This window comes from Labrus bergylta, chromosome 13 (genome assembly GCF_963930695.1).
Source record: "Labrus bergylta chromosome 13, fLabBer1.1, whole genome shotgun sequence".
Taxonomy (NCBI): Eukaryota; Metazoa; Chordata; class Actinopteri; order Labriformes; family Labridae; genus Labrus; species Labrus bergylta.
In genome coordinates this window covers 5061994-5084610 of record NC_089207.1, presented here as the reverse complement: position 1 = coordinate 5084610, position 22617 = coordinate 5061994, and the positions used below count along the sequence as shown (strand labels likewise).

General features: G+C 38.3%; 2 protein-coding genes across 3 annotated transcripts in view; one reads left to right on the top strand and one right to left on the bottom strand.

Annotated features, from left to right (window-relative positions):
- Positions 1 to 4388: 4388 nt before the first annotated feature.
- Positions 4389 to 9808, top strand: klf5b (Kruppel like factor 5b). The gene is made up of 4 exons (XM_065962574.1): positions 4389 to 4717; positions 6353 to 7277; positions 7393 to 7452; positions 7815 to 9808. Exons 1-4 carry the CDS (start codon positions 4553 to 4555, stop codon positions 7991 to 7993), a joined length of 1329 nt encoding a protein of 442 aa, XP_065818646.1. The 5' UTR covers positions 4389 to 4552; the 3' UTR covers positions 7994 to 9808.
- A 3224-nt stretch (positions 9809 to 13032) lies between these two features.
- klf12b (Kruppel like factor 12b) overlaps positions 13033 to 22617 on the bottom strand; it is a 50065-nt gene continuing 40480 nt past the window's right edge. For both annotated transcript variants that reach the window (XM_020633931.3, XM_065962575.1), the window contains exons 5-6: positions 19251 to 19408; positions 13033 to 17283 (exon numbers count right to left, since the gene is read on the bottom strand). In XM_020633931.3, the coding sequence (XP_020489587.2) occupies positions 17102 to 17283; positions 19251 to 19408 (340 nt within the window). In that variant the 3' untranslated portion in view covers positions 13033 to 17101. The remainder of the gene's footprint in view (positions 17284 to 19250; positions 19409 to 22617) is intronic.

The window sequence follows — 22617 nt, the reverse complement described above, 5'->3', positions numbered from 1 at the left end:
TTATTATTTATAAAAGTGATTTTACCCTCTCAGAATATAATACAGTAGGTGTGCTTACAGTAGCAATGTGCTGTATGTGTTTATTGTCCTTCCCCCTCTTGGCTTGGCCATATTAGTTCATGTGAGACGAGAGAGGAGTTGTGATGCTGTAAGCACATACCGTGCATTCCCTCTCCTCCGCTGTGCAGTTGTTGGGCATATTGTGAGGTTTTAATACGGGGGGATATGGAGGAGGGCTCGGCTCACATTCGCTGCACAGGAAGAGCCAAGAATGACAGTTGCTCCTCTTGGAGCTGAGACATCCCCGGATTTAAATTGCACTCTGAAAGGTCAGCACATGACAGGCAATCAGTCAGATCCTAATTGGTTGATCAGCAGACATTTAAATATGCTTCTGATTAGTTTGGGTCATGGAAAATATGAGCATGGGAGCACTTTTTTTTTTTTGTCAAGCACTTATTTTGATGATTTCCAAGTATTTGTATGGATTGTCATTCATGTAGATATCATCACTTGATATAAAAAAAGATCAAATATAGACAGTTAAGATATCTAGTAAACAATCATAGTGTTATATTGAATTCATTATGTATATTTCAAAAACAGCTCAAGAAGTTAACAAATAAGTTAACTTCAAAAGAAGGAAATCATTTTAAAAATATATATTTTTTAGCGGAAAAATATGTAACATTATAACATTGTTATTATTTACATTGTTACAAAAAAATGAAGTAATAACACTATTTGTGACAATTACATTTTGATGTCTTTTGAGATGACGCTATGCCAATCGTTCAGTTAAAAAAATACGCACACCAAAAGACATAAAGACTAACAAGAGAAAAACACTTTTTTTTAAATCAGGCTTTATTGGCCAGTTATGATTTCAGTTGACTTCAGTTGACTTCGGTGAACTTTGTTATTTATGTACAAAAGTTTAACTTGAAATATCAACAATGAACACAAAATAAGCAAAGACTAATATTTAAGACTAAAAACAGTAAGACAATAGTGCAGTGGTGAGTAGTGAAAACATGCTGAGATAAACATGATAATAAGATTTGTAGTTAGAGAGCGTTTGCAGTACTTACATTACGCAGTGTGCATCGATTGATATCAGATAAGGAGGATGATTAAAGTGTTGACTGTTACTTTTACTGTTTATTTTTGTTAAGACAGAAACTATGAAAGACTTTTATTAAATACATTGAATGAAAAAAAAGATTGCTAATTGTTAGAAACAAAAATATATGTAGAAGTTTTATGTTTTGAATTACTTGCACCATTTGATGTACAAATAATTGTAGTAATTATGCAAAAGGAGAGTCGGTGCCAGAGGCTAATGCAATGGGGGGGTGGGGGGGTCCTTGGCATGGGAACCCTTATTGAGCACACTCTTTTATGAAAGGGACGAGGAACGTCTAATAGTTAGTAAACATAGGCAAGGATCTATAGACAGGAGGAAACAACATCAGGGAGTGCCATCTAACAGCTTCAAGTCAGATCAGACATCATAATGAATATTCAAATCAACTTCCTCAGTTGCTTCAATATCATTAAATACGTATGTGTTCATGTAAGAGATGGGTTTTGTGACAGTGTAACGCACTACAGCATTCATTGCCAAAGCTTTTTTACCATTTATGTGACAGAAAAATGAACAAGAAACACACACAAGATATTACAAAACACACGACATGGAATGATTACAGAGAAACCTTTATTGACACTATAGTGAGTTAGTAAGACTTTTGGAACGTACTGAGGGAATGACCTGTGTCTGTGGGTCAGGGAGTTTCACAGCATAAATCATAGAGGTGGGAAAAAATCCATACAGCATAGTATTGCGATATTTTGTGTGGCGATATGATATCATCTCATGGCGGCCAAGTATCGATACTTTTATTATGATATTTTAGATATGCCTTTTTAATTTCTACGGACTGAAGGGGTTGCACAATTCATTTTGAACAAGTTGCATTGTTAAGAATTCATGTTGAAGTTCAATTAGACTGAAATATACCAGCAGTTCAGATTGTGATCTGCATGCAGCCTTTTATCAGTGTTGGTCAGTCTGTGAGCTAAAAAGACTGATAATATCGTATCGTGGGGACTCTGGTGAATCCCACCCCTAATAAATCATTACATCACTGAACAGTGAAGAAGAGGCAAAACAACATGTTATAATAACGAGGGACTTATTAGATATTCTTTACAAGGCAGCAACAGCTTCAAATCATAACTCAAGAAAGATAAGATAATACTTCAGGAAAGGTTAAATTACATGAAAAAGGGTCCTTTAAAAACAATTGTTTTAATGTATATTTGTAATGTGAAAAGTGTTTTATTGCTTCACTGTTCAGTTTTTATAGCCAAAGCTTGATAATCAATGTCTGTCATTATATGGACTTTTGAAATGCATTAAACTCCACAAGAAAAAAACACAAGAGACAGAAGGAAAACACCACAACAATACATTTATAAAAGCAAAAGTGTTTGCTCACAGCGAAGTTTATATCAGGTCCCTGTACATATTATATTTTAAAGAGTACAGTCTAGACCGGCTCTATTTTAAAGTGGCTTGAGTTAACATTAAATATGGATTGGACTGTACAAATAAAATCTGATTTCTCTACTGATTGATTTAAAAAAGATGAAGTAAGGTTAATAGGTAGGATTGAAATAAAAGGTAATATCAGGTCATTGTGTTGTTCTTATTTTTATACAGGGACAAGAGTGTAGCATGTTAATGTTTATGGACTCACCACAGCTGTCATAACCTGTAAGAGAATTGACAACACTGTCACTAGATGTGCCATTACAATATATTAAACTTGACAACCAATTCAGAAGAGACTTCAATAATACAATTATCATGATCAACACACTGAACTGCATTCGAACAAAACAGAGTGAACAAAACGACATTCATTCTACATAACAAATCACAGTGATTACATAGAAATACATAATACATTTTGAGTCCCTTATTAACCCAGAATAACAAGCAGTACTGCTTCAGTATGGTTTTTCAGTACAGTAAACACTACCATTATTTGTTTGTTTTAAAGTGTTTCACATTTGTCCTAACCTCACAGATACTTGTGATACTCGTGTTCAGTCAAGCCCTCAGTGGGTGCAGTTACGATTTTTAATAAGAGGACAAAATGTGCCTGAAGAGAAACAAAAGGGAGTGGCAGTAAATGTCACATTTAAAAGAAAGAAAAAAAATCCTTTTACACGCAGTGATTTTTTTTATTTTTTTTATGTTATAATGAGCCATGTCCACAATCGTGCCAACATTGTGGCATACCTGTGTTTCCAGTTCCAGCATGTTGTAGTGTCACCGTCATTGACATGTGTAAATACTTCATACACCTGTGTGAGGGGAAAAAAAAAACCTGTCAAAGCAGTTGTGTTGTGTTAAACTGAGGTTTTAAGCTGCTGCCACTGTGAGCTCATGAGTGCTGGAGGTGGGATTACCGATTCTTTTTCAATCCTGAGCCAGAAATCTGGAGTTTATCCAGGGATGTAAAGAACAAAAAAGGCAGATAAAAACACCACATGTCATACTTCCTATAAGGTCACGGCAATATGTGTACGTAACAAGTAAAAAAACAAGTTTCCTGAATGCAGCATTTGCAGTTAAGTTCAGGGCAAAGTTGCAAAAACTGCACGCAGATGATCAAGAGGCGGATGTCAAGTGTCACAAAATGTGTTTGCGTGAATGCTGAGCTATTTTGATGGAAACATCCACCACTGGTATACGGCATGAGTGCAGGCTTCACTGCCGGCTCAGGAATGTTGGCATCATGTATGCAGTCCTGACAGACAGCTGCATTGCAGTCAGTGGCGTTTTTAACATGCCAGACGCGGACCCAAAGCGTGCTGCTGGCTCTGAAGAACATCAGAAAGTGTGTCTGAAAAAGTTACAGAGAATTTGTGCTAACTTGATTTTAAGGGAGCGAATAAGACCGAAGATCATCTGTTAGAAAATGTCCACGAAGGTGTTAGAGGTCAAATGTGATATTTGTAATAAAATCTGTCAAAATGTGCATTTAAGTCAAGATTATTATTATTTTTTTATCAGATTTAAATCATAAAGTTTAAGACAGTCTTTTACAACGTGATTATGACAGGAATGGATCAAACCAACTGCCTCACTTTATTCTCAAATCTGGGAATAAACTGCTCACTGAAGGACACTTGTCACATTAATCTCCCACAATTACCTCTATCTCCACGTGTTCAGTGTTATTTCTACCTTCTGTCCTTTTACCTGCTCATCATACAACACATAGAGCATTCATTGCATTAGGTGTACGTCTTCCTGATCTCCTACTTGTCCTGTTTATTTTGCAAATGTTCAGCCCCGCCCTGCGGACGCGCTGATATCACGCAGTTGCGTAATTTGACAAGCCAGCGCAAAATAGGCAGAATGAGCGTTTGACAGCTGGCTCCTTGCTCGCGTAGATCCTTCCGAAACAAAACAATACATGTTTCATTCATTTGTGAAAGATTTCGGGTAGTTAAAGACAGTATATTTGCTTTTATGGCCGCCGCCGTGAGGAATAATAATGTTTGGGTCGCTCCGGGGCAGGACGCGCAGTTTCTCCACAGAACAGCGGACGGTCTGAGAGGTGAAGATCATGGACAAGTGCAGTGTAACACGAGGGATGCCGTCCCGGGAACTTCCCCTTATCAGGGTTATAACATGGTAGGAGATTGCTTTTTTTCCCCTTTTGCCTCTGCATCAGAGCATCTCTCTCTGTTCACTGATGGCTGCTGAGTTGACGTAGAAAGACTGAATGTTGCTGATCAAAGCAAAACAGGCTGTTTTCAAGTAAAGATGCAGGAGGCAGGCCTGTGTGCGTGTTTGTTAAAATTCACAGCTTCTGTTCAAAACCGTTGCGACTTAAATTCGCGGTGAATCATCCGTGTTGATGCTGACATTCAGGCTGCATGGCTGGGATGTGAAACGTTGCACACGCTCCAGAAACTTGTGAGGAAGAAGCATAGCGCTGTAGAGCAACTGGATGTTCTAATTTCAGACATGTATTTCCAAACAGCTTTTGGCTGGAGCGTTTCAGGAGGGCGTCTGCTGCTTGTAACGGCAGAGGAAGGTGGGGAGGGGGGGGGGGGGGGGTGGTCTTTGATGTGGCACTGTAAGCACAGAAGCGCAGGCCCCAAATGCATCCCTGAATGTGTTCAGTTCAGTCAGTTTTGCACTACAGCATCACTGGTGTAATTCTGGTCATGCTGTTTATTCAGGAGCAGCTCATTTCCATCAATCATCAATGAATTATTCATTTTCTGACTTTATTTTAGATCACCAGTAGCAAAGCACTGAGGCGTTCAGGGACCATGATAAAATCTGGATTGTCTGTGCATCTATCTTGATGATTTTTTTAATATCAGTGTCAAGGTATACTTGTTTGGATACGATTTGTTGGTTCTAGCCTTAAGGTACATAGACTTGAGAGATGGCAAGTAAGTCAAATAGTAGAGTGGTGAAATAGAAGAGGTTTTAACAGCGGTATATACTTAATCTTTGTGGATTTGATATGATTGATAATATTGCCTGCATCCTGACATCCTGTATCCGAGAAAGAACATGAAACTGCTTTATTTCTTATTTAACTCTAGGACCTTGTATTTTAATTTTCAAATATACAGCCTAAAAGTTTGCCATGGGAAACCAGTAATTGTTCATATTTTGCTGGGTTAAATTCAAGTGTTAACGTCCAGTTTTGAAAAATTAAGCCAATGCTTAAGTGCAACAAACTGCAGTTCGTTGACTGTCCACTTGTTGGGCCGACTGCAGCTGTTTAACAGATCGCTTAAGGCCTGCCTCAACTCCAACTCTTTGCTCGTTACTTTACCAAAAGTTAGGTTGTTTGGCATTTTCACACCTGTTCAGAAACCAAATGAGTAACTTCACTGAGACCATATTTTATACAGTCTATCACAATACACTCTAAACTAGCATTGAACTGTTGTTTGTTTCTTTGTTTTATGCTGTTGTCACCTGATCACTTACCCCAAATCAGTCATTTCTTTCTGCTCTGAATTATTAGTTAAGAGTTGGCTATAATATTTCTGTGTAGACTACTTTTTTGTAGAGAATAAATCATGTCTACTTATTAATAATGTGTGGTATGTGATCCTGTTTTGACTTAAAGTACTTGCTGATTCCAAGTTACTGCATTTAGGTACTTCTGGTTCTGCTAACAGGATAACTTATTTTGCATCCTGAACCAATTATTTCAATTGTATTTTTCTTGTATCAATGTACTTTCGATTAGAGGACACAATTTTACACGGTTGACTTGATCATTTCCTTCTCTTTCAGGGTAAACCTGAGATGGACAACTACCTGCCTGCGCACCAACAGGACATTGTAAATTCTAAAATGTTCTGCAAGGACAACTCTCTGACACTAGAGCCCCAATTCACTGGGGACTTCGCCTCCCCTTACAGCATCAACATGAGCCTGCTCCTTCCTGATGTCACATACCTGCACCCTGGTCTCTGCAGGACTATGAGACAGATCAAAACAGAGCCGTCACACACCCTGATGCACCCCGCCTGTCAGGGCAGCGGAGTGCCACCAGCACTCCAAGAGTACCCAGGTGTCTTTACTGTTGCTGACAGTACTAGCAGCAACTTTTTAATCAAACAGGAAGTGCCAGATTTCCAGGATGTTCCCCTGTTTCAGCTCTTGAACTCTGACTTGGAGCAGATCGTTCATGGGTCTCAGTTGAACACCATGGGGATGGCGCCCTTAAGTCGTCCTATTGGGAACGTCCATGTAGGCCCTGCACACAATTCTGCTAAAAACACAAGCAGCTCCCAGAGTTTTCCATTTAACCATCATGTTAGCCATCAGCAGAGGCCAACCTATCTGCCACCTTCTCCACCAAGCTCTGAGCCCTCAAGTCCAGACAGGGGGAAGGAGCTGCTTCACAATCTGTCCCCGCCTCCCTCTTATGAAGCCAGCATCGCCTCAAAGATAACTTTTCAGAACCACAATTCCATCGATCCAGGACAAACTTCTAACGTAACTCTAATCCAAAGCCAAGACCAGAATTGTAATGTGGGATTAGTCCAAAGCCCAGGTCCTGTAACAGTCCAGCATTCAACCCTGACACCAGATCAGACCACACCAGCTGTTGGCCCACTGTCCCCCATGTTGGCCCAGTCAGCTCCAGGAAAATTCAACCGAAGGAATAATCCTGATCTGGAGAGGAGGAGGATACACCACTGTGATGTCCCAGGTGAGTCTTCTGTCCAGTTTGTTCAACAACAATAAACTTGTCTTTGAGAAAACGCTTAAACATGATTAAAGGTTTCTATTTGTGATCTGATTGAGTTGTTTTTTTCTTTCTTAAGGGTGCAAGAAGGTCTACACCAAGTCTTCTCATTTGAAAGCCCATCTAAGGACTCACACAGGTAAAATGTGTTTTGAGTTGCACTGCTTATTTTTGGGTGAAAGTTCTGATGTTGCCGGGCAGAAAAAATGCACTTGGCATGCAGAAGCATTCTGTCTGCTGACAGACCTGGAACACATCTCACTGCTGTCAAATCTCATAAACCCCTGCAGCTCCATAAAGGCGGCAGGGAAAAGGACAGGACATGCTGTGATTAATGATTGATGCGTGTTTTTTTGTGTTTTTTAAGTGTTGACTCTTCCATCATGAAAATATCCACAAGTAATCCTTCTAAGGTTTTAGTTTTATACTTATTAAGGAAATAGAAATAAAACACGTGTTGTCCTTGTTTTTTCTTTCCCCCTTTCTTTCTGTCTGCTGAAGGAGAGAAGCCGTACCAATGCTCCTGGGAGGGCTGTGAATGGCGTTTTGCCCGATCTGACGAGCTGACTCGCCATTTCAGGAAACACACCGGAGCGAAGCCTTTCCAGTGCAGCGTGTGTAACCGCTGTTTCTCCCGCTCTGATCACCTGGCCCTACACATGAAGAGACACCAGAGCTAGAAACCCTCTGCTGCAAAACAAGCCAATCTTTTATTTTTTATTTTGTTTAAGTAAACATGGACGTTGAATCAGCACTGAAATATCAGCAGGCATAATATATTTTAAAACTGTGTAGACAGTCTGAGCAGTGCTGGCCTACAAGTAGTTGTTTCTTTTATTGTGAAAGGATTAAAAAACAACTGTTGCCTTATTTATTTCCACCCTTATATTGAGGGACATTTGCAAAGATGTCATTTGCCAAAAGTAATAATACAATAGTACTTAAACCTTTTAAGCCTTTAATTTTCTTTCAATCAATTTTTTTGTAATTCAAAGTAACAAACTCCAAATATCATGATTTCTGTGTTCCATTGTATAGACCTTAATGTGCATAGTATGAGCATTTATGAAATTCAAGTAAAACGCAAACTGCCATCCTGTAAGTGCAGATATAGTATCAATATTAGCTAGAAGGTCAGAGAATGTGACTTTTGAGGGGTAGAGTGAGTTTGTGTGCTATACAGAAAGTAACAGCAGTTAGTCAGAGATCTATGTTAATACGTTGTGGGTTTATTTGGACAGAGCAGCTGGCTAGCTGTGTGTATTAATCGGGGACTTTTACACTGCCAGATTGATGGGTTCCTTTACTGAGGATTACTTTATTGTGATTTCCTCTTTTTTTACTCAAACGTTAAACAAAAGGAAGACTATGATTTAGAGATTTGAAACATGATTATTTGGACGGCACATTAATGTTCTACAGCTATGACTGCCCCTCTACTGTTTCATAGATGTGGTCATCGCAGAAAGTGTTGAATGTTTTTCATGCAGGTGCAAATATAGATCCAAATGGTGCATTTTTTCAGGATGAAAATATTTTTATTAAATTATGAACTATATTTTATTTATTTTAAATCAGTGAGGTTTTGTTGATGTAAACTATAGTCAAAAAGCAATATCTTATTTTGCACTTAGGACGGTGTGGGGGGAAATAAAAGTGAAAATTTTACAACAACTTTGTGTACATGACATTTCATGGGCAGGTTATTTTCTGTCTTCTTGGAACTTGTTGTGATATTGTACACATTCAGACTCGTTCTTTCAAACTTCGTTTGAGTTGAAAATAATGTTTCCAAACATTAAACACCTTTTTAACGGGATTACAGCATCATATTACTGAATATTTGTCTTTGTAAGTGGTTTCAAAGTGACGCCTGTGAGATTTCTTTTTCTTTTTTTTTTAGACTGAGCACCTGCCAGTCGGAACATCTGTGGAAGCTTTCGGGTTTCTTTGACCACTATCCAAACACCTTTTGAAGTGCCTTAAACTGCTTTCTTTGATTAATGAAAAAACAACGTTCTTTTATCAGGTACTCCACTCTGCCAAAACGCTTCTGTATCTTGGCTACCCCTCTTCTTTTCACATATTGGTCATATTGGTGGTCATTCTCATTTATGACCATGTTTCCTTCAGGTTGAATTAAATTGATTTTTAGAGTCTCTAATTTGTTGCGATGTATATATTTTGTATCTGATTTTTAAGGATACATCCGTTGGTTGTTTTTTTTTAGGTGTGTTTTTATTTTTATTTGTCTGAGTTTAGTATATTGTAACAGTCCACATGTCATCTTTGTAGCCAAGATAGCAGCTCATTGAACACGTTCTCATGTATTACTGCAATACTTCAAAAAAAAATATGTCTGTACAAACACACAATATTTTGACATGAAAGGAAATATTTTGTGCCGTAGCTTCAGACCATAAAAATGTAGCCTAAATTGATCAAATGTGCTATGAAGCCATGTTATCCACAAATAAAATTTCGTCTTGAATATCTCTGCTTGCATGTCTGATTTTTGTTTTTACATTACTATTTATTTTTAATTATTCTTAATTGCACACTTTTTAAAATGTTTTTTCTCATCGTTATCCTTTTTGGTGTTTCCATATAACGTTTTTTTTTTGGTGACCAGTGTCAAGTTTTTGGATCGCAGGTGACGCCAGTAATGTGACGCTCAATGTTTGCAAATGTTTCACACTTGTGTATTGCCATGGTTACAGACCAAGCGACCACTTCCAGTCTTGAAAAATGAAGTCAATGCAAAATCCTGCAGTTCGTCGAGGTTCCTCTTGAGGCTGGCTCCAGGAACACCGGAAGTCACACTCACACAATTATTCAAAAAAGCCACTTTTACAGCAGACATTAACATGATAACAGCCTGGTACAAAAAGCAAGATTAGTAATTGTCATCACTGGCACACGCTGCACGGGGCTTGATTTCTTTTTTTTTTTAAACGGCTCTGTATTGATTTTAAGAACGATGCATGTTATCCATAATTAGGAGCGTAGCTGACCTGATTGACAGGTGGGCGCGCTGTAACGGTTCGTCAAGAGGCTTAAAACCCGCCTCAGCAACTTTCATCTTTAGGTTGACTGAAAGTTAGGCTGAGACAGCATTTCCAGCATGGCGGCTGCTGCCGATGAGCCTCCGGAGCCCCCTGCCGTAACAGATGGGTGAGATCATTCATGCTTCGTCCATTAATACTTACAGTCTTATGTTACAGACTCATACTATTGGTGGCCTAATCTGCCCCATTGAAGATCTCAATCTAACCCTTAAATCACGATTAAAAAATATATAAATATGAAAATAGGACGACAAATATTTTACGAATTATTTCATACCTCACCTTTAATGGCATTTATAAAGCCATACAGAGCTAACATTATGACATAAGTAAGTACAGTGTTTGATTAAAGGAAATTTACCATTTTTAACCCATAGTGGTGTTTGTTCAGCACTGAAATGATTTAATCTTGTTGGTATTGATGTGAAATGGAGTTATCAGTAAGGTTATAGAACATAGATTATGTGGAAGGGGTATAAAAACAGATTTACTGTACATGTGGAACATATTTAAAAAATGTGTATGTAAGACTCTTCTATCGAAACTAGTCCACAAATGTTACTCTTCCTTCAATAATCTGAGTTACGAATCATCGTTGCTGTTCAAGTTTCATGTGGTTTGGCAACAGCAACACATATCTTGGCTTCGGTATGTAGTAATTATTTAAGAACACACCCTTTCTGCACACTTGATCTTTTTGGTAATTCAATGTGACCCAAATAAAACAAGATGACTCCTTGTTTTGTTTGTTTGATTCTTTTAAAGGTGTCCCTGCCATGAGTCATAGCCGAGGTGTTGACAAAAAGGTGCCAGGAGAAGCTGTACCAGCCCGAGGAGCTGTCGGAGCTTGTCCTGAGATATAATAGCGCTCCTATTTACTCACTGCTGCTCTACAGCCTGTACACATTGCTTATACAGTACACCCTGCACCGTATGAGCTCTCGTGAGTAATAAATCACACGTGCTATATAGGCGACTACTCTTTGAAAAAGCTCGAGGATTGGGAATTGAAACCTTGTTATTGTAATCATCTGAATCCTTTGTTGGCTGACAGAAACATTCATCCAGATCCAGTTATTATAAATCAGCTTACAGGATGTACTGGGCGTTTTCTTTCAAGTGCAACCTGTTCTCTGAAACTGTGCTCACGACATGCTGCGCTGAAACACAGCAGGTCTTAAAATATCACTCTCCGCGGGTACTTGATATTAACAAAGCATTATGATATTACACTGAGGGACACAATGTTTTACATGGATGTTTAGATGCATAAGGGAGGTCTAATGGTACCAGCTTTTTTTTTTTTAATATAAAGCCAAATGTATGTTGAAGTATGTGTGTGTGGTAAGTTAAAAGATAACACATTCACAGCTACAAGTTAAAAAGGGTAATAAATAAAGGTACCAGTTTTTATATAGCCAACTGTTTGTTGAAATAAGTGCAACAAATTGAAGGAAGGCCTAACACCATAGACTGTTAGCCTAATACACTTATATTAAGAAGTTAAATTATGTTAGCCACTAGTTAATAAGTCCATGTGGAATTATTAAAACCGTAAACTTTTTATTAAATAACTAATATGTGCTAATAAAAAGATAAAAAAAATGATACTTGAAACATGTGAAAATTGCATTTTCTTTGTTCCATCCATTCTCTGGTTTTCCTAAATGGAGTTGATCTGTGATCTGCAGAGTGATCTTGATCTAACAGCGGAAGATTGATTGCTTCTGTCTCAACCACGTACTTTGGGAATTTGCGGTATTTTGGGGAGATTCGACTACACCTGTCCCCCGACCAGCCTCTCAAGGTTGTTTTCTCCCGCTGGTGTTGATTTGTAACAGTATGACTTTGTTGTGGCAGCAAGAGTGTCCATTTAGTGTTTAGGTCATTTTAGAAAAAGGTTAAGTTAAGTGTAGCAGAGACGATAGGTAGATACCATTAGACTGTAAATATACACAGTCTATGGTGGGTACGAGTGGAGTCCCTGCTGGGTCACAGAGGAAAACCTGTAGCCTATGTTTAAGCTACTTAAATTGAAAGTCTGATTTATGTTGCAGGACCACTCAGTGTTTATTAATGTGTGTTTCACTTCCCACCTCCCTGTAGGTCTGCATGTGTTACTGTGTGTTATTGTGAAAATAAATTATAGGCTTCAGTTTTAACTAACACGCCTACCTCTTTCATTCTTGAGTTCATTCCTTTTCTAATTCTCAATGACGAAACATTTTATTTTTATTTTTTATGTGAAGTCTATTTGTGGCAATATTTGCACTACAGTATGTACAAACCACGTACCTTGCACTACATTTATGTGTTTCTACCTCTTGTTTTTATTATGATATATTATATTATTTAACTAGGCTACTTGTAAATGGTTGACATGACAATCCCTTGACTTGGCCTGACTTCATAAGCAGCTGAATCAGATTTTGTAAAAGATTTCGTCCTCGTCATGTAGTGAGTGTTCAAGCATTTGTGTGCAAGCTTCTGTACTGGACATCACCTATAATTTAAAATGGTTTCCCCAATACCGAGATAAGGTTTCTGAATGCCAGAGAATGGGAGTACAGTACTCGGATGACTCGGCGACATCCAAACCACATACCACCCGTCTCAGTCAGAGATAGCAACTAGCTCCGAATACCAGTATGTTACATACAAAATGCAACTTTATTAACCTTCATGCCTCCATTCATATTGATATACATGTATATGTTTGAACTTATTTTAAATTTCACAGCTCCATCCATATGAAAAATACAGAGAAAAAGGCAAAACACTGACCGGATACTGAAACAACTCTTGAAGAAAAAAAAAAGAAAAAGTGTAACAGAAAAAAAAGGACACCTGTATTTGAAGTTCTTGAAAAATATCAGGATTAAAAATCTCTTTTACAGACGTGGAATATTCCATGAGAAGAATCTCCCTTTTTGAAGCGATGCTGAGCAATATCACAATTTTTTCTTCTTCTTTTTTCTTTTTTTTAAACCGGTAAGAATGAAAAGATCTGAATATATTTACACTACACTCACTTTACATAAATACAGGAACAACGATTACTGTACGTAATATCAGCAAACTTGAAACATAGGCATTGGCTTCACTACTTAAATGTTCAAAAAACCAGGAAATCAAAAGCAGATGTTAAAACAGGAAGTAAGAAAAGATATTGAACCAATAGAGACGTGTAAGATCATAATTCATTACCAAAAGGCGTCACTCTACAGCCACAGGATTCTTTTAATTCCTGGGTGTTCCTCATTTTCTTCCATTGAATCACCGCGTTGACTTCATGTGATTGAGCTGAAATATCAAGAGGCCTTTGTAACTCAACTTTGTTCCCCTTGGAGGAAGTGACTTATTGCAAGCAAAGTAATAACGTGAGCTATAAAACAGCCTGTGAAAGTGTTATGGGACGATGCTGCCTTTGACACGACGGCATAAGGCTCAGTGCGAAAAAAAAAAAGAAATTGAAACATTAGAGGTCCGACTTGCATAATGTTGTCTGTGCTTTTTTTTTTTCCAAAGAAGAAGAAGAGAAAAAAAAACAGTTTCCCATTTGAAATGTTTTAATTTGAGCACACATGCTGAAATCTAAAAGTCTGCACGAAGCAGCGGATATTACAAGTTTGCAATATGAGGCACTATTTTATTATTATTATTATTATTATTATTATTATTATTGCATAACTTTGACCCTGGTTACCGTTACAAAATTATGCTTTAAAATGAGGGAAGAGATGCTGACCCTGTCCTTTGGAGACACCGTATTCAATGTCATTGATTTCTTTCAAAAAGGTGGCATATTAAGGCATGCAACATCATATACTGAACACGAAGAGTACACGTGTTGTTGATATGTGCTTGATCTATAGAATTTCTTGTCTGGGTTATAGTAAAATAGCAACACAGGGGAAATCGAGTACCTTATTATGGTGGGTGTATATAAATAATTTGTCGGTTGTAGCAAACACTGGTTCAGCCTTGGGAATAAAAATGATTCGCTCATGAACTTTTTAGTTAACCACAAAAGCAAAGAAAGCAAACTGTTCTATCACATCAAGTATGATCATTTACACGATGAAACACCATTAGCCCCATCTCACTGTATATCAAATTAGATAAATTACAGTCTCTGAAAAAAAGACTTTACATGTATAAATGTATTTCCTGCGTCTACTAATCAAAAGCCCTATTTTGTCCAATGTATATATACAGGCTGTAGAACTTTGTAATAAGTTTTTTATCTCCACTATCACATATATTACAACATTTCAAAAGATCCTTTGTACAGAAGAAAAAAAAGAGTTCTATGCAATGATGAAGTGCCCCTCAATAATAAAATGTTCCCATACATTATATATGGAGGATAAAATAGGAGGATTATTTGTTTATAAATTGACATCTGAAATAAAATCATTTGAAAATCATACTAATAAAACAAACAAGGTGCTGATATGCTTTTTTTTTTGTTGTTGTTGTTGCCAAAATGATAATACAACCAGGCATAATGACATGTGCACAAACAATATACATAAATAATGATTACATACGTTACCATTCTCCATTACAGCCTAAGGGCTGTCACATACAAAGTGTGGAAATCACTGCCTGATGTTTGAATGCTTCACTCAAAGGGAGGATTTTATTTTTTTTTTTTTTAATTAAAATGTTCAGGTGTGTGTGTGGTTGTCACGGTGCTTTTATCAAAATGGGTGCCATTTCTCTTACTGGCTTCTGTCCAATAAATGCATTTAGCAGCACTTTAAAGTGCCGCAAATTGGCCTCATTCTGTTGAGTTTATGTCTTACACCGCTCGAGGAGTATTGGAGATAAAACATCTGTTATTATGGCGGTAAAGATATACATTAAGTTTAATTTAACTTCCTCATTATGGTAAAGTTAGAGTCTCCCGAGAGATAAGATATGACTGCCAGTAAATGCATTATGTTAATATAGATATATGTGTGTGTGTGTGTGTGTGCGTGGTTTCTTCAATTTTTCTACTTTTTAGAAACAACTTGGGTAGAACATTCTTTAAGATAAATCTTGTCGAGGTGGTAGCATTTCAAGTGACTTTTAGAGACAAAACAAAGTCGAGTGATTTGCAGGAACTCGCTGACTAACGCATGTCAGATAAGAGCCATGTGCTGGAGCTAAAAAAAAAAACAAAAAAAAAACAATCCTTGCAGGGAATCATGGGAAAGAACGAGGAGCCAGACGTTTCTCCAATAGACTGACATCAGCAAACAGAACAACGAAGAGGAGGCGGACTTTCCTTCCCCTCACTTTGTTCTGCATGTATTGCTCTTCTGTTTTATACCTCAGGTAACAAACTATCCCTGTAACACTGCAGCCAACGCTGGATTCAGCTTATGGTCTGTGCAAAAAAGAAAAGAAAAAGAAAGAAAAACCACAACAGAAGTTCCTTTCATAACTGAGAAAACAGATCTGAAGAACAGGAAAGAAAAGGAGATCTACTGGGACAGAATGAAATGATGAGTCTGTAAGGTGCCTCTCGATTTTTTCACATACTGAAAATCTCCTCTGATTGTTTCAAAGTTCACTGTACATGAGGGGTTGTATTTTTTCTGAGTCCAACATAAGCGATAAGCAGGCATTTGGAAAAACAAAAATAAACAAAACATTTTCATACTTAAAGTATATTTATCCTTTAAGATTGCACTTTACTGATTGCTAATCACAGCACAAAACCCACCAAAGATTTGTTTTTCTTTTATGAGAAAATGCTTTCAAGAGGCTCAACATAAAGAAATGCACGGATGAGAGGTGAGGTTGTCCATAAACTGTGTGTTTCTTTGCTGGTGCGATGACATGAGTGTCCGCTTTTCATTGTCTGGAATGAAGCAATGCGTTTCTCAAACTGCAGGTGTGTCGGTGAGGTTGATCCATATTTCAGTGAATGTCTTCAGTTGTATTCCGGCGATGGTAAAAGGTGAACGTCCAGCCCTCTTTTTTGATTCTAATATGGCATGCCTCGGTTTTTAACAGCAGGCTCCAGCGGGAAAAGAAAAACCATCTGTGGTGAAATGGCGCCCTCTGCTGGTCAAAAATCGGACTCACAGGGAGATAACTGTGCAAGAGTATCTCCAGCAGGGCCTTAAAGCTTTTCCTGTTATCCATTCAAGGCCTTAAACTTCTGTCTGCTCCCGCAGGAAATGCCTTCCTTATAAAGAGGTCTTTCACATTATGAATGCTTTGAAAAGCAACTATTTGAATGAAAAGAAAAGATACCAAAAAAAAAAAAAGAAACAGCTGCGATTGCATTATATATCTTTTTTTTTGTCCGAAGAAAGAGTGCGAGTTCATCTTTAAAATCAAGGTGAAACATTTACAAACAGTGCTGTAAAAGACAGTTCCCTATTCAACTCCAAACAACGACGATAACAGATCCTGCCGTCTTTTCCTTCCAGCCCCAAAGAGGATTCAGAAGTGACCCTGTTTTGTGCTCCACAAGCCCTGTGCACGTCTCCATCTTCTCCCCTCGCGACGGATGAGAGTGTGTGTGTGTAAGTGTGTAAGTGTGTAAGTGTGTGTGCGTCCAGGCCAGCTGAAAAACATTCACAGGGAGATCCCGCTCCCCCGGCTGCCTGTGTGTGTGTGTGTGTGTGTGTGTGTGTGTGTGTGTGTGTGTGTGGGGGTCTGTTTCATTGCTCTCTCTCTCTCTCTCGTGTTGATCTCTCTCTCTCTCCGTCTGATTCACACCAGCATGTGTCTCCGTCGGTGCAGGGCCAAGTGGTCAGATCTGGAGAAGCTGCGGTCACAGTCTGCACACTTGAAGGGCTTCACCCCCGTGTGTTTTCTGTAATGCCTCGTCAGCTCATCGGAGCGGGCGAACTTCCACGTGCAGCCGTCCCAGGTGCATTTGTATGGCTTTTCCCCTGAAGAGAGAGAGAGAGAGAGAGAGAGAGAACACAGTCAGAGGCTTGTAGACCACTTAATAAAATGAGTCACCATGATTAATGGTCAATAAAAGAATATCAAAAGATAGAAAGTTTCTCTGGAGGCTCACATAGTGGATCATAAGATGTTTCAAAAGGTTTAGCAAGATGCTGAAAGCTTTTTTAAGATGTTTACAAAAATGCCTTTATAGCAACAGCACAATGAGACGGTAACATTTTAAACTTTTATAATGCCAGGCATCATAGTTTCTATTGTTCATACGAGCTCAACAGGTTATTCAAGCCTTTCTTTACTTCCTGTCTCTATTAAACCACAGAAGGTGTGGTGTTCTGTTTACAGCACTTATTGTTGCGTTATCCCACACACGTGTCTGTGCCTGTCTTCATGTGTGGTTGAGTTAGGACCTCGACTCATGTCATGGTTTGCTCTTGTTAGTTAGTTTATTCCTCGTTTGGTTGCTAAGTTGTCATTTCTTATTTGGTCATTTTGTCTGCTAGTGTTGCTTGTTTCCCGACATTGTGTTTTTTTCTTTTTTTATTGTATTATTTCCAACTTCAGTTCTTTATGTTTTCCTGTTTTATTGTGCCATTTCACCTCCCTCGTGTTCCTGTTTTCCTTGTGTGTTTCTTTACTGTAATATTCAGGGGCTGTATTCACAAAGCCTCCTAAAGACTAAGAACTCCTGGTGACAAAATTCTGAGAAAATTATTAGAATCATGACATTTTTTAAGAATTCTCCTTAAAGAAAAGACTAGATCCTGGTAAAGATGAACGTTATTTACAAAGCTTCTGAGCCCTTAAGATAGCTCCTAAGGTGTTATGGTGCATTCATGGGGTGTCGGACACATCGGAAAAATTAGATTCCAAGTTGTAAAATGCAAATGAACGACTGCTCAGGTTGGAACAACAACTAGGAAACTCGAAAAAAAATGAGGTGGCCGACTTCACATGGGGGGCAAAATATGTTTTGTCAATTTTAAAATACTTTTTATTAATTCACAAGTATTGCACATCAACATTTTGCTGAAATATAACTCAATGTTACTGTGACTTTTCACACTTCTTCCTCTTAGCATCCATGATGTTTTTTTTTGCTCTTGTAACAATATTCTGACTCTATTCACTATTCCAAAGTGAAATCACGTGAACACACTGAAGTCGGAAGAACGACTTCCCAACTCGGAAAGAGGGACCATCCGAGGAGCGCATGAATGCAGCATAAAACTAGTAGTGAGGAGGACTTTTAACAGGTTTTTCAAATGTTAGTATCAAAGTATAATGGACTAAAGTGTTAACGCTCTGTATCAGAATAAGTCAGGCAGCTTTGATGTGTTAGGTATGATTTTTGAGCCTGGCCTTGATGACCCTTCATGGGAATCTTGTTTTGATTTTGTGCCTAATCAGATTCAAGTCAAGTTAAGGTTTCCATGTCTGACCTTTGTCTCTGAATCGAGCTACTTAAAGAAAGATGTCAATTTATTGACGTTTGGTCATGTGTGGAAGTGTCTACATATGTATACGCTCCAGAAAGTCAATTCACCTGAATTGATGAGAAGATGCCTGGAATAAATTATTCACAGCAACATCTCTTCCATGTAAATATGCAAATCTTAACTTGATTTGTTGATGCTTTATTTCAAAATTAGAACAAATTATTTGTACTTTATTATCTTGTTCATGTTCTGTGATTTGAGACACCAAAAGCTCTGGTTTAAGTCTTGATTTGAAAATAACCTCTGATCGTTTCCCAAATAATATTTGGCTCATCATCTAGAAATAAACTGAAGAGTAGATTTGGACTCTTCAGTGCACATTGAGCCTTAAATACACTGAGTAAGATAAAGTCTAACATTCTGAGCATGTCACTGACTTCACTTTATGTTTAACATCCTAATAAATAAAAAATATCACAGCAGTCAAAGCTTCACAGTGAGAAGTTACTGACCTGTGTGCGTCCTCCGGTGTGCTTTTAAATGGGAGCTTTTGGTGTACACCTTATTGCAGCCCTCAAAGTCGCATCTGTGGATTCTTCTCTTTTTGGACTCCGGAGACTCTGACCTGCGGGGGCGCCGTATGCTGTCAATACTGAACGGAGACATGGAACTGCAAGAGAAGACAAAGAAAAGTGGGAAGATTTATTAGACTATGATCATGACTTTGACATATTTATTCTGAGTTGGTTTACACAATGAAGTGTGTTCATATCAAATATGAGCTCAAATAAACTCAATACGGTCTTTATGCAAAGAAAAAAATAAAGATTTTAGAGAACAAACTTCCTACTTTCTTTAGAGTTAAGCTTTGCACATTTTGCAAATTCCTGCACAACTACCAGCTTTTTCTACACACAAAATTCAACTTAATATTCGGTATCGTAAAAGACTTGTTGAATCACATCATTTATATATTTTTTCTTACTTACAGGCTCTGGTCCATGTGCTCTTTATTCTTATGCTGTGTAAATCATTTAAATTGGATGTGACCGCTACAACAAAGGAGAAATACACCATCATATATCAGTGTTTTATGTATTTATGTTTCCTAAGCTTCATGTTTTCTCTCAAAATCAGTTGGATTCAATGTAAGAGAAAAACCATTTAATGTAAATGTTTTCTTTTACCTGTTTCTGATTCATACTTTTGATCATTCTGTGGATTAAACATTGTTTTCACACTTACTTAAAAGGAACTCTGGTACTGTACAACACATGGATGCATAATGGGAAGCAAGAAATGCCTCTTTCATTTTTTAAAGACAAAACGTTTATTTTTTATGCAGTAAAGTTGAATTTGTCATTTAAAAATGGCTGTTTTAGGCAGTGTTTCTCAACTGGTGGGTCAGGAGCCAATAGTGGGTCGCGTAGCTGTTTTCAGTGGGCCGCCAATGTGTGCATGGGCAAAAAAATGTGTGAAGTCTATTAAGCACTATTAAAACATGCTTGTTTTGTTTCATTTCTTTGTTTTGTCACATGTTTTGTACCATCTGAGGTCCAAACTGCACAAAGTTTTTATTGAATAAATCTGATTGGTTGAAAAGTATCAGAAACTTGGGTTGCAATTTTCAAGGAGAAGATGATGGCGGCTCTTTTGAGGCTTGACCAGTTGGGAGTAACTGGTTTAAGAAACCAAAGCCCACTAAAACATTCTGCTGGTGAAGAGTGATGCAGTAAAAAAAACAAAAGCGCTATTCTCATTATTCTGATGATTTTATACATATCACTAAAACACCACTGTATGCACAGTCATGTATTATATTTGTGTGCACATCCTAAATGTTAAGCAAGCTGTTTTAGGAGCTGTGCAGCAAAACACGTTGTTTGTAGTGTAATTACAGCAAAGGCTTTCTGCTTCACTTTGTTCTGTTCAAAAGGCGGAAAAAAAACGACTTCATTGACAATAGTGATGCATGTTTGAGTTCTAGTATACTACATGCAAGTGCTTTTGTGTCCTTGTGTTAGGACGGAGTGACACTTTTTGTTTCACAGTTACGGTCCAAGTGCTGATCCTGGGAAGTGTTTGGGTTGCGTAAGAGTATTTGAGTTGTGAGATGAACTGTTGTGCTGAGCTGAATGTTGGCAGAGATACGTGTGAAGAGTTTGGAAGAAGTGAACTATCGTAGATGAATAAAAGACATCAGACAGCGCAAGTATTACATTTGTCTTAATTAACTGCCTCCATGCTAATTCTAAAAAAATAAACTGTAAACATTATGGCTGCAAAGAAATACAATGTACGGTAGTGCAGTAGCTCTGCCAGCAGGTGGCAGTGCAGCTCTGCTTTACAATAACTCAGAGGAGGTAAATGAGGTAAGAATGCTGCTTTTCTCATTGTTCCACTACTTTGGTCAATCAGAACGGTTTTATTTCTCAATACTGTCGATCGAGGTTAATGACTCCAGAATTTCTAATGTCAGCAATGGATTTTGGCATGACATTTCCCTCTCCGATAACGGCTCAATATCACTCTTGATCGCATAATTAATCACTTCCAACAGTGGCGCTCTGCAGTAAAATGTGTGTTTATGCACACAAGAGTTGGAAGTTTAAGTGTGTGTGTTTTATCTGAGCGTCACATCTGTGGTTAATGTAAATGCACTCGGGCGTCACTTCTCTGAATATAACGCCACACACAAAAACACACACCCTCACGCACACACACACATATGGAAACTCAGGAAGCCACTAAAATAGGGCAGTGTTGTTGTGGTGGTACATGGTCATGTCTGGTTCATGGCTCATGTCTCGCCAGTGAGTGTCGAATGTAAAACAGCGAGCACCTTTCATGCAGGGATTAACACATGACTGCTGCACACACACACATTCAGACACACACACACACACACACTCGTTAAGTCACACATTACAAATGGACAAGAAAGAGAAAGATACAGTAGAGACAGAAAACAAGACCATCTCTGTTTACTAGATGGGAGGAGTAATATCTGTGGGATATATTTAACTGTGGTGGAGCAGAGTTGCTTTTCTTTTAGGTCTCTGAGTCCCCGCTGTGGATATTGAGAAACAGGTAAGAACAGGAGAGGAGGGGGCTGAACATCTTTAGTCATGTTAAAGGGATTTGAAAGAGGAGCCGGGGCTGCCAGACGGGCCCTCCAGTGAACCTTCTCCTCCTCCTCATACAACCCACATCCTGTCTCTGTGTGATCTGTCAAACGCAGACGCAGATAAACGCACGCTATCAAGATACAAAGACGCGAATAAACTCAAATACAGAGGACAAAAAAACGCAAACATGAGGATCACCTGTTGATTTTGGATTAATGCCAATCTGAAGCTGAACAGGAAACGAGGACACGGGTCAGATATGAAGCGAACTTCAACTCCCCTCTCATTTCTCTCTCGCTTCCTCCTCTCTAAAGTGTGTGTTCAGCACTAAAACAAAATGCCAAAACTCTACATCTACAGACAGAAGTGTCATCATAAAAGTGAAGGAGACAATGTAGACACACATCTAGAATCTGTGTGTGTGTGTGTGTGTCAGCAGTGAAGAGGAGAGGCAGGATTTACAGTGGAAACACTCTGAGCTCAGACGTTCAGCAGATGAGGCGGATATTTACACTCTGACTTCATCCCTGCAGTGACTCGCTGAGTATGATATAATTTAGGAAGGTCTGAGTACAACAGCTCTGAAAACAAAGGGCGAGTGATGACTCATTACTCATCACAGACTAATTCATTTAATTTACAACAACTGCTTGTCCACTGCTGACAAGGATTTTGTTAGCATCACTGCTTCACTTCAGAGGCTCTCGGACAGATTTTTTAGTTTAAGCCACTTTGGGTATATATGTAAATA

Coding starts and splice junctions, on each gene's coding strand:
- klf5b (XM_065962574.1), top strand. CDS start 4,553: ATGGCCGCCGCCGTGAGGAATAATAATGTTTGGGTCGCTCCGGGGCAG. Junction 7,278..7,392: donor ACACCACTGTGATGTCCCAG/GTGAGTCTTCTG, acceptor TTCTTTCTTAAG/GGTGCAAGAAGGTCTACACC. Junction 7,453..7,814: donor CCATCTAAGGACTCACACAG/GTAAAATGTGTT, acceptor TGTCTGCTGAAG/GAGAGAAGCCGTACCAATGC.